The sequence below is a fragment of the Alosa pseudoharengus genome, unplaced genomic scaffold, assembly GCF_046254945.1.
Source record: "Alosa pseudoharengus isolate Yale_2024_CS ecotype anadromous, Long Island Sound unplaced genomic scaffold, YU_APseudo_1.1 YU_APseudo_1.1_scf_15, whole genome shotgun sequence".
In the NCBI taxonomy this organism is placed as follows: Eukaryota; Metazoa; Chordata; class Actinopteri; order Clupeiformes; family Clupeidae; genus Alosa; species Alosa pseudoharengus.
The window spans coordinates 20,564,050-20,576,457 of NW_027468620.1; the positions used below are offsets into that span (position 1 = coordinate 20,564,050).

Here is a 12,408-nt window from a genome sequence, read left to right on the forward strand (position 1 = left end):
CCTTTAAACGAGGAGGGAAGGAGAGGAACCTTTAAACAAGGAGGGAGCTGCAGATAGAGAGAAAGAGAGGGAGTAGGGGGATAAAGGTATACTGCTGTGGCAACTCTATTGACACGCCTAGAAATGCCACAGTCAGACAGGTTTAAACTTGCCTCAGGTTAGGCACGGCTCTGCCTGGCTGGAACACAGAAGAGTATACTGTCATTACCGCGAGCCTTGCAACACAAAGCCTTGGCCAAACACGAGGCTCTGTGCCATAGCAACTTCAGAAGGAGCTCTGTGTCCTGAAATGAGATGCTGTCAGAAGGTCACTGAAGCCAAAGCCAAGAAACTCCGTCCTCATACTTATTGATCCAAGCAGCTGCAGTTTGGCCCTTGCTGCTATCTTAGCGCGTACACACACACACACACACACCTGTGTATGACAACCTATACACCGCGCAGTCATTTTTTCTTAATAATGCTTAACATCATCACTAGACACACACACACACACACACACACACACACACACCTGTGTATGACAACCTATACACCGCGCATTCATTTTTTCTTAATAATGCTTAACATCATCACTAGACACACACACACACACACACGACACACACACACACACACACACACACACACACACACACACACACACACAATGCCTGATCCCACAGACACCCACGCCAGTGGTTGTGCTCTGCTGCCAGTGTCCATGATCAGTGCATCCAGGAGGCCGGCTGCTGGCCATCCCTGTTGAATAATTGATGTGGGGAGAGCACCAGTCTCTGGCGTGCCTCTCCCCTCCTGCCGCCCCGCAGGGCTCAGGGGTCTGTCCAGCTGTAGGCGCACTTATGAACTATTCAGCGCTAGGCTATGTGGGGCCTGTGGGTGTTATGTGGGTTGTGTGGGCGTTAAGAGGGAAGATCCCGCCCACACACACGCCCGCGTTCCTGGGCTTGGGGTGGTTTAGTAGTGGACAGGTGATGATGCCACCGCGGGGCTGTAATTACAGTGCTGGTGCCGCCCGGCTTCCTCACTGACAACTCTGAGTTGCGTTCAGGCTGATTCTCGCCTCTACTTTCCCCTCTTCCATCTTCATCTGTCCTGCTCTCTATCAGCTCTCTCTCTCTCTCTCTCTCTCTCTCTCTCTCTCTCTCTCTCACACACGCATCTCATTCTCTCCTGCTGTCACTCTCCCTCTTTGTCTTAGTCTTTCTCTTTTCCACTCTTTCACTCGCTCCCTTTTTGTCTCACTCTCTCTCTCTCTCTCTCTCTCTCTCTCTCTCTCTCTCTCTCTCTCTCTTCCAGTCAGTGATGGCTCGGCTCTCTGCTTTGGCTCTGCTGTCTGTAGCTCTCCCCTGCATGTTGTGCGGATTGCCTGTGTGTGCAGGACCTAGAGACATGACGGCGCTAGTGGAGTAGACTGTAGCTGCTAGCAGATGCTCGGCCCTCCCTCTCCACCTCCCCAAGCAAACAGATTGAACAAACAAACAAGTAAACAACTCCGCACCCACCCCTCTGACCCAGTGAGGCTGAGATGTCTAGGGGTCTGCTGCCTCCTTTGGCTCACCTTTCACTGGGGGCTCTCCCACAACCTTTCAGCATCAATTAACAATACTGCATGAGTCTCAAACACACACACACATACACACACAAACCCAACTGTGGAGCCTGTGTGAGTGTTTGCTTTCCTTCAAATACTTCGGAGAGCTGGATCCCAAGCCTGCCAGGCTGTGTCCACGGGGCTCCATCCTCCGCTTTTAAGGAGCTTGGCCACTGGGTCCACTGCACCAAAAAAAGCAAACGCAGTGCTTGAAGGAAAATCAATGCTTGAATCCCAGGTCTGAACCCTGGCCATGCACTGAACTTGAAAAAGAGTTTTGGGGGAACAAAAAGATTGGCAATGTTCAAGTAAACATTGTAGAGCTAGCCAACTTTTTTCTTGAACTCTTGACACCCCCTCCCCACCCGCACCCCCACCCCCCTGCCCGAAAAAGAAACCCTCTACCTGTTTGCTAGACACCTGTGGCTTTCTTTTTGTCCCGTGATGTCACGGGTGCCACAAGCGTCATGTGGCCTTGTCAGATGGAGAGGGAGAGCCTTTCACTGGTGTCTCACGGAATGCTAAAGGGGGCTGCTGCCATGGAAACCAGCCTGTTGCCTTGTCGACTGAGTTCTTTACCTCTCTTTTGAGTTCTTTTTCTTTTTCATTTGCTTTTCTGAAAAACCGTTCATCATTGGACGTGACTAACCTCTTCATTTCAGCAGGGGGGAAATGTCCAGGGGCACCTGTGTGTTTATTGCCATGTCACATGTTCTCTGTCTAACCCTGCACCAACCTGAGTCCACAGTGTTCAGGCTCTGTGTGTGTGTGTGTGTGTGTGTGTGTGTGTGTGTGTGTGTGTGTGTGTGTGTGTGTGTGTGTGTGTGTGTGTTGTGTGTGTGTGTGTGTGTGTGTGTGTGTGTGTGTGTGTGTGTGTGTGTGTGTGTGTGTGTGTGTGTGTGTGTGTGTGTGTGTGTGTGTGTGTGTGTGTGTGTGTGTGTGTGTGTGTGTGTGTGTGTGTGTGTGAGAGTGAGCAGGTGGGCTGCCAGTCACCTGTCTGAGTGTTCCCATGCCTCCGGCGCTCCTCAGAGGCCATAACGGTCTCTTGATGACTGCTGCATATGTTGATTTGCCATAAAGACCCACTGATGGCAGAGCACATAATGTCTTAAGAGCCATCAGCTGCACACCTGCTCGGGAATTAACATGCAAGACATGACGTGAACACACGCACATGTACATGCACACACACAATCAATCACACTACCTCAGTAACCCAGTCGTCATTGCCCCCATTGTCCATTAAACCCACTCTAATGTGTGTGTGTGTGTGTGTGTGTGTGTGTGAGGGGTGGGGGGGTGATGAATGTGAAGTTCATTTCAAAGGGACTCTCCTCCTGCACATTACTGAGGTGCAGCACTCTTATTTATGCGTAGCTCTCTGCTTCAGAGGAACACCCCTCCTGTTCACATCCGTCTGAGAGGACCAGCCTACCAGCCCACTGGCCCTGCTTCCTATACCTGCCAAACTACGGTCTGGCACACACACACACACACACACACACACACACTTACTTTTCGTCTTGATAGAGTGTGGTCTCATGACATCACATGTAGTTGAGCCAAGAATGGGAGCCTGACTAGTGTGTGTGTGTGTGTGTGTGTGTGTATGTGTGGAGATGAGGGTTAGTTTAGATGTGAGCTACAGCTGTCCAGCAGAGCACCCCCACCCCCACCCCATTAATATATGACCATGTTATTGTACCACTCCTTCTCCAGGGTTGTATGTTTCAGGGAATCCCATCCCCAGGCTGTCCACCATAACAGTTCACAATGACCTGTAAACATATGTCTAATGTGTCGATGTAGGGGTGGGAGTGTGTGTGTGTGTGTGGGGGGGGGGGGTTTAGTGGATGATGGTGAAGAGGTGAGAGGTGGATGGCCTCCTGCCCATTGTTTATTTCTTGATCTCTCTCAAACTCTCATTCTTTCTTTTCCTTTCTCCCCTCACCCTCTCTCTCTCCCTCCATCTCTCTCTCTCTCTCTCTCTCTCTCTCTCTGTATTATCTGGTTGGAAGCAGCAGCAGGGCTGTATCAGGCCACTGATGGTCATTAATGAGGCCTCTAAATCACCTCTCCACAGACCTGTATAAAGAGATCCTTGGGCAGGACACACACACACACACACACACACACAAAGAGAGAGAGAGAGAGACACACACACACAAACACACAAGCTAAATTAGCACTACCTAAATTGCAACCAGTAAACTGACCTAAGCACTGTTGCAGTATTGCACAAAGTCCATCACGCACAAACACACATGTTGTCTCACTTGTTATTCACTATGGTTTGATTTAGTGTTCACAGAGGTCAATATCACAGAGAGCACACAGCAGGCATAAATCTATTGATCATTTACGGCCTCTGTAATGCCTCGCGCACTCACACACACACACACACACACACACACACACACAGTTTGTATAGTACTCACGGGCCCAGCTGATCCCCTCTGGCTTTTAACTTCTGAAGATCAACAATTTCTGAGCGCATAAAGTTTCAGGCTTTCTGTCAACCGTTTAACACCATCCTCCTTCCTCTTCCGCTGTGTCAGAGTTAGCCTTTCTCTCTCTCTCTTTTCTCTCTTGCTCTGTCTCTCTCACTCTTTTTCAACCTGTCTTCCACTATATCCATCCTTTCACCCCCTACCCCCCCCACACACACACAGACACACACAGACACACACACTGTTTTTCAATCAATCTCCCTCTCTACCCCTTTATCTCGCTATCCCTTCCACCCCTACCACTCTCTCTCTCTCTCTCTCTGTCTCTCTCTCTCTCTCTCTCACTCTTAATTCAATTCAATTAAGCTTTATTAGCATGTGCAAAATATTTTTGCATTGCCAAAGCAGACCATTTAGACATACATTTACATAGAGAATGCTTGGAGTACAGTACACTACTCTCTCTCTCTCCTCATACCCTCTTGTTCATCCCTCTTGTTCTCTCTCTCTCTCTCTCTCTCTCCTCATCCCCTCTTGTTCATCCTTCTTGTTCTCTCTCTCTCTCTCCTCATCCCCTCTTGTTCATCCCTCTCTCTCTCTTTCTCTCTCTCCTCATCCCCTCTTGTTCTCTCTCTCTCGGCTCGGGGGGGGGGGGGGGGGCTGCTGGCACCGCCATTGCAGTGGCCCTGTTCTACCCTCAGGTGGCCCTGCTCCCCACTGCAGTGACACACACACACACACACACACACACACACTTGTAGTAGCACTCATGCATACACATACTTATCTGAACAAACACACACTGAGTAGAAAGACACACTCAGTAGATATGCTCATGCACACACAATAAGTAGAGAGGGTGAATATGCCACCAATTACAATTAGCCAGGGTCTTCTTCGAGAAACAGACTGAAGGAGAGAGAGAGAGAGAGAGAGAGAGAGAGAGAGAGAGAGAGAGAGAGAGAATAATTGGGAGTTGGTTGAGTACCAAATTGACCTCTCTTCAATGAGGTCTAAGTAGCATATGCTGTCCTGTTTATGCAGCACTGCTTTCTAAGAGCATCATCTGCCACCATACATTCTGTATGTATGCATACTATATGTTTTTGTGTGTGTGTGTGTGTGTGTGTGTGTGTGAGAAGTGGGTTTGCGTGACTCATAGGTTGGGTACTGTGCTTCCTCTGGCTCTGCTGCAGATCAGCCTCTAAGAGTCTATTCCAACCTCAGCAACCTGCCTTTGCTCTGTCTCTCTTCTTCACTCTGTTTCTGTCTCTCTCTCTCTCTCTCTCTCTCTCTCTCTCTCTCTCTCTCTCTCCTCTTCTCTCTATCAGCCTCTCTTCAGCTGGCCTCAGCATGGGCCTAAGGGGAAACACACAGACTGCCCTCTTTCCTCAGCTGTGTGTGTGTGTGTGTGTGTGTGTGTGTGTGTGTGTGTGTGTGTGTGTGCTCGCTCGCTCGCTCCTGGGTCACACTCTCCTGCTGTCCATGTCTTCATGCGAGGCTGCCTGTGGGTTTCCACGTTTCCATGCTCTCTCTACACACACACACACACACACACACACACACACACACACACACCGGGAGCAGGGCATCTTGTCCCTGAGGTTGTGTGCTGCTCTGATGGGGATGAAAGACCAGACAAGACCAGCCTGAAGTACACAGGGCTGAACACACACACCCCAACGGCCTTACACACAGAGAAACATTTATTTATCCACCTTTGTCACTTTTATCAATACAGCACACAAACACAGGCATAAACATTTATCTCTCCATTTTTCACCAATACACAGTTGGCCCACCACCTTTTTACATAACACAGATGCAATCTTCCCATCCTGTCGTTGTTCATATTTCTATCTTGAGATTGCACACACACACACACATTTTTACATACAGCCGTAATATTACCACACACACACACACGCGCGCGTGTGCACAATTTCCCGTGCACTCCGAATGCACTGCGGCGATCACGGTGGCCATGCATAATGGATGTTTGCAGGGAAATCTCATTTTCTATATTTACACCGCTGACGTCGGAGCCCAGATGAACACTCCCTGGAGATCATGTTCCTCTGTATTACACTAGGCATTCCAGGGAGCCTGCAAGTATATGTATATGTGTATCTGTGTATCTCTGTATCTGTGTATCTGTGTGTCTGTGTGTCTGTGTGTAGTTAGTGACTGTGTTTGACAGAGAGGGTGTGGATGTAAAGAAGGATGATGATGTAGATGTGTGTTTAGAGCAGTATGTGTGTGTTTTGTGTGTTAACCGTTTTGTGTGTGTTAACTAGCTTGTTTTTCCCTCCCTCTTGCACTGATGGGACCTAAGCAGACAGAGGTAACACTTCAAGCAGAGACAGAACTCTAGCATGCCTCTTTTCTATGTGTCTTTGTGTTCCTTTCTGTGTGTGTGTGTGTGTGTGTGTGTGTGTGTGTGTGTGTGTGTGTGGAGGATGTAAGTGTATGTAACCTCACGCTGAAATTTCCTTTCATGTGCCGTCACTGTAGTCAGATACTATATCTTAATGTGTATGTGTGTATGTTTTTGTGTACGGAAACCCTGAACTCAGTATCACTACTGTGTTCACACCGGTGTTGATTCAGTAATATTCTGTTCGTTCACCAGTCACGTATAAGTGTGTGTATGTACGCATAAACATCAACACTATCAACACCGTGTCTCTAACCACCTCTATGTGAATAGCCTGAGCGTGATGGTTGTGTCACCATGCGTCTGTTTTTAACACACAGGTTAATTGCATTGACTAAACTCTGACTATGACTAATGTATGATCTTCACAGCCTCCTCCCCCTTCCCCTTCCTTTGCCGAGTTGGCCGTAAGTGTGTGCACCTTGTGCATGGTCGTGGTTCGTTCTAGTGGCATGATCGTGTGTGTCCTGACTTACTGACTCTTCTCACACAACCACCCGGTCCCTTCATCGTGTAGTCGCTCCTGTTGGCTGCTGAGGGCCATAGGATAGTGCCCCCTGGTGGCCGTAGCCTGGGGCTCTGACCTGCACCCCTAATGGCAGTCTGTTTTTTTTTTTTCCTCCCTCTTGTCTGTGGCTGTGGGGCGAGAGCAGAAGATCGCTCAGGAGCGGGAGAAGTTTGCGGACGAGGACAGCATCTTCTACCAGCTTGGGGAGTGCGGTCTCATCTCCTTCTCTGACTACATCTTCCTCACCACCGTCCTCTCCAGTGAGTGTGTGTCTGTGTGTGTATGTGTGTCTGTGTGTGTGTGAGAGAGAATGAGAACGAGAATATGAACTTGAGAGCAGAGATGTAGTGGAGGTTAAACGCAAGTAAACACAGTTTATCCACCTCTGAAATTTTCGAAATAGAGTTTATCCACCTCTCAAAAGAGTTTATCCACCTCTCAAAAGAGTTTATTCACCAAATGCAACTTTTAACATTCAAAAATCACACTGTATTATCCACATTCACAATACACTCATCAACACTCTAGGAACCATTTAATACCACTGGTATTGTTATAAACATTGGACAATAACCTCCACCATCATCAAACATGTTCTGAATGCCTTTTTTTTTAAAAATCCGATACCGCATGGCGCAGTCCACCTCACTGAGATCACAGAATTCTTAGTTTACCCCCCTCTTATTTTACCACTACACCCCTGATTGAGAGAGAAAATAAGAGAGTAACTATGTGCCAGCTGCTTGTATTTATGTGTGTGGCTGTGTGTGGCTAGGTGTGTGGCTGTGTGTGGCTAGGTGTGTGGCTGTGTGTGGCTGTGTGTGGCTAGGTGTGTGGCTGTGTGTGGCTGTGTGTGGCTAGGTGTGTGGCTAGGTGTGTGGCTAGGTGTGTGGCTAGGTGTGTGGCTAGGTGTGTGGCTAGGTGTGTGGCTGTGTGTGGCTGTGTGTGGCTAGGTGTGTGGCTAGGTGTGGCTGTGTGTGGCTAGGTGTGTGGCGGTGTGTGGCTGTGTGTGGCTAGGTGTGTGTTCGTGCATATGTGTGTTGCTGTTTGTCGCCAGATGTTTGCTAACTTGTGCAGTGACTGAAAATTGAAGTAGACAATGTAGTTAAAAGTTAACACATAATTTGGTTCAACTTTGTTTTAATATTGTTTACTCTAATCTTGTTTATTTTGTGTAATTCCGATTATTTCATGCGTCCAAGCTCCCTGCCAGATGTACCAGCCAGACTTTTCCACTCGTCCTGTTCGTTCTTGTTTCAGCTCCGATTTCTCTTCTTACCTTCCTTTTTAAGAGTTTGCTGAAAGTCAAACCTTGGTGGAGCCGAGGTGCTCAGATTGCTCTATGCCCATCGGCAGTAAAGATTTTATGCCCTGTCTGGGCACAGTCAAGAGTTTATATCCTCTGGAGAGAGAAGTGGAGCAGGAGAGTGAAAAGAGAAAAAAGTGTGTGTGTGTGTGTTGTGTGGGTGGTTGTGTGTGTGTGTGTGTGTGTGTGTGTGTGTGTGTGTGTGTGTGTGTGTTGTGTGGGTGGTTGTGTGTGTGTGTGTGTGTGTGTGTGTGTTGTGTGGGTGGTTGTGTGTGTGTGAGAGAGAGAGAGAGACAGAGGGCCAGAAAGACTGCAACGAGAAAGGCAGCCAACTTCCTGTAATTTAGAGCGGTGTGCCCTAATGTTCCCTCTCTGGAGGCTTTAAACCGTTAAACTTCCTGGTCCCCCCTGACGGAGGCGGGGCTGCTGGGCATGACTGACAGGTGGGCTGCCGTGTCAGTGAGAGCTAGCATCTCGGTGGTGCCTCCTGTCAGTCTGACAGACAAACATGTTTGACACTGAAGTGACAGATGTGCCACATACGGAGAGGACACACGGAGAGGACAGACAGACAGGCAGGCAGGCAGACAGACAGACAGACAGGTAGACAGGCAGACAAACAGACAGACAAACGGACGGCCAGAACCATGCTACTGTTAACACATGGATCATTAGGCCATCTGCAGGGACTTCACTCCAGCTTCAGTGCATTTTCATGCGTGTGCTGGGCTGTTAGTCGTGTTTATGATGCCTTTGATCCAGCGCTGTGTCTTGTGTTTGTGTGTTCATCTCCAGCGCCCCAGAGGAACTTTGAGATCGCCTTCAAAATGTTCGACCTGAACGGAGACGGGGAGGTGGATCTGGAGGAGTTTGAGCAGGTGGGGGCCAACACACACACACACACACACACACACACACACACACACACACTACACTACCCTAGACTACACTACTACACTGCGCTGCAGCCCTGTCATGCTGTGGAACTGTATGAATGGGCCAGAGAGGGAGGCAGGTGCCAGAGAGCTGGAGCTGTGAGTCATACCCACCCGGATCTCCAGTGGCCTCTAAATCCTCAACCCTCTCCATGTCTCACTCACTCCATTCCCCCTCTCTGTCCTTCTTTTCTGTCATCCGTGGTTCTCCTTCTCTCTCTTTCTTTCTTTCTCTCTCTCTATGAAGAAAATGGATCATCCCATTCGCTTGTACTGTAATGTATTGTACTTGCCAGTGTCTTTGTACTGTCACGCTGTGAGTCCAGTGTCTTTGTACTGTCACGCTGTGAGTCCAGTGTCTTTGTACTGTCACGCTGTGAGTCCAGTGTCTTTGTACTGTCACGCTGTGAGTCCAGTGTCTTTGTACTGTCACGCTGTGAGTCCAGTGTCTTTGTACTGTCACGCTGTGAGTCCAGTGTCTTTGTACTGTCACGCTGTGACAAAGACAAATGTCAAAGTGTGCAGAAGTGATCGGGGTAGAACAACGCAAGTCTTGTCTGGGTGCCAAACATCGTGACTCCACCCTGGGTAGACCCAGCTGTCTTCATTACTACCACCACGAACAGGGTCATCAAGTCGTTACGAGGAGACGGCCGATGTGAATCTGAGTGTGTATGAAATACATCTTTTAAATGGTTTCCAGTCGGCTAGAGATTGAATCAGTGAGCTCTGAGCACCTCCATTATCTAGGTGCCATTCATGAACACTGGCTTTCAGGCTGCACCCAGATGTCTTGATGTTCTTCACCACTTTCCCGCCAGAGAACATTTGACTGAAATCCGGTGCCTTTGTCTGCACTTGGTTCAAACCCCCCCCCCCCGGCCTCTAGAATTCATACCCTTGAATATCGCTGTTTTGTGTTTTGCTTTGTTTTGTGATGGTGTATTGATTGTCAAAAACACTACCCCAAGCATCATGTCTCGTGCTTCCATGTAACAGTTGGTGGTGTGCTTCATATTATGTTATATTATTATTTATTTTCATAAATTTACATAACAAAATTGCAATTTATATATCACCTTTCTTACAGTATCTTGGTGTACAATATTGAATCTTAGCTCCTGAGTTAGCTCATGTGTTGTCTTGGTAGATGTTAATGCAGATCACTGCATAGCCCTACACACCTGGTGCCCATCGTGTGCCCATCTTGTGCCCGTCTCTCACCCACCTGGTCTGTGTTTCCGCTTGGTGACCCTCAGGTGCAGAGCATCATCCGCTCCCAGACCAGCATGGGCATGCGCCACCGCGACCGCTCCACCACGGGCAACACGCTCAAGACGGCCGGCTGCAGCTCAGCCCTCACCACCTACTTCTTCGACGCCGACCTCAAGGGCAAGCTGACCATCGGCAGCTTCCTGGAGTTCCAGCGCAAGCTGCAGCACGACGTGCTCAAACTGGAGGTGAGGGAGAGAATGAGAGAGAGAGGTACGGAGGGAGAGAGAGAGGGAAGGGAGAGAAAAAGAGAGAGAGGTACAGAGGGAGAGAGAGGGAAGAAGGGAGAGAATGAGAGAGAGAGGGAAGAAGGGAGAGAATGAGAGAGAGAGGTATGAAGGGAGAGAGAGAGGGAAGAAGGGAGGGAGAGAGGGAAGAAGGGAGAGAATGAGAGAGAGAGGTATGGAGGGGGAGAGAGAGGGAAGAAGGGAGAGAATGAGAGAGAGAGGTACGGAGGGAGAGAGAGAGGGAAGAAGGGAGGGAGGGAGAGAGAGAGGTACAGAGGGAGAGAGAGAGGGAAGAAGGGAGGGAGAGAGAGGTATGGAGGGAGAGAGAGAGGGAAGAAGGGAGAGAATGAGAGAGAGAGGTATGGAGGGAGAGAGAGGGAAGAAGGGAGGGAGGGAGAGAGAGGTATGGAGGGAGAGAGAGAGGGAAGAAGGGAGAGAATGAGAGAGAGAGGTATGGAGGGAGAGAATGAGAGAGAGGTATGGAGGGAGAGAGAGGGAAGAAGAGAGGGAGGGAGAGAGAGAGAGGTATGGAGAGAGGGAGAGGGAGGAAGAAAACCTGCATTTGGAGAGTAAAAAAACTCTTTTGAGCTAATAAGAATCAGCAGTTTATTATTGCATGGTTGAGACACATATGGTCATAGGACCACACTCTCTAAAAGGGTTTCCCATCTCTCTAGCGGTACAGTACTTGCGCATATACAAATTGCTGAGATGTATTTATATGTATCATGTGGAGCTGAAAGCACATACATGTGATGAAGTGTAGAGAAGGTGAGAAACAGGAAGTGCTACTTTGGATTTGTAGTGTCATCCAGAGTTTTATAGTGAATGAAACTCTGCTGCTTTTCTGTGACATTCATCCAGACACTCACACACCGGCACACACACACACACACACACCGGCACACACACAGACACACACACCGGCACACACACACACACACACACACCGGCACACACACACAGACACACACACGCTCAAGCACAAACTTACAACAAGACAAATGGACTGAAATAAACACTCTTAGGACTTCTAACTTGGCCAGGTTTGAGTTGTTGAGCTTTAACTAGTGTTTCTGTCACGCTTGATGAAAGATAATCATATCCTCAGGTGATCTGTCCCCCCTGCCTCTCTCTCTCTCTTTCTTTCTCTCTCTATCTCTCTCTCTCTCTCTCTCTCCCCCTCTGTCTCCTCTTTTCTCTCTCCATCTCTGTGTCTCCTCCTCTCTCTGGAGAAGAGCTGAGACAGCAGCACTGGCAAGGCTAATTCAGCGCCTACAGTCATTCTTGGCACTAGCATCTTCATACATTTCTCTCTCCCTCTCCCTCTCCCTCTCCTCTCTCACGAACACACACCCACTCACACTACAGGATTCAGTCACACACACACTTTGGCAGGTTTCCCATATGCTCTGAGTTTCATCAGAAAGGTACTGCAGTGCTGTCCTCTCTCTCTCTCTCGCGCACACCCCCCCCCCCCCCCGCAAACGATTCCATTCAGTCCCCCTGAACCCATGCGGCTCTTTGCCCAGCAACTGAACGAGTTTTCCAAGCGAGCGTCACCCATGACTTCATCCGCTTCATTCTCTCGACACCCCCAAGCAGCTACACCATCAATGGGCCACAGGAGTGAGTGAGATCATCGTGCACATCCTGTCATGAGGCCGTTGTTCCCTGCA

General features: G+C 49.0%; 1 protein-coding gene across 2 annotated transcripts in view; it reads left to right on the forward strand.

Annotated features, from left to right (window-relative positions):
- micu1 (mitochondrial calcium uptake 1) overlaps window positions 1–12,408 on the forward strand; it is a 53,770-nt gene that overhangs the window by 33,048 nt on the left and 8,314 nt on the right. Inside the window, exons 1-4 of one of the 2 annotated variants that reach the window (XM_076285835.1) lie at window positions 5,986–6,388; window positions 7,135–7,249; window positions 9,091–9,173; window positions 10,490–10,690. In XM_076285835.1, coding sequence (XP_076141950.1) covers window positions 6,368–6,388; window positions 7,135–7,249; window positions 9,091–9,173; window positions 10,490–10,690 — 420 coding nt within the window. In that variant the 5' untranslated portion in view covers window positions 5,986–6,367. Of the gene's footprint in view, window positions 1–5,985; window positions 6,389–7,134; window positions 7,250–9,090; window positions 9,174–10,489; window positions 10,691–12,408 lie in introns of those variants that run through there. The other variant, XM_076285834.1, reaches the window with a different exon arrangement.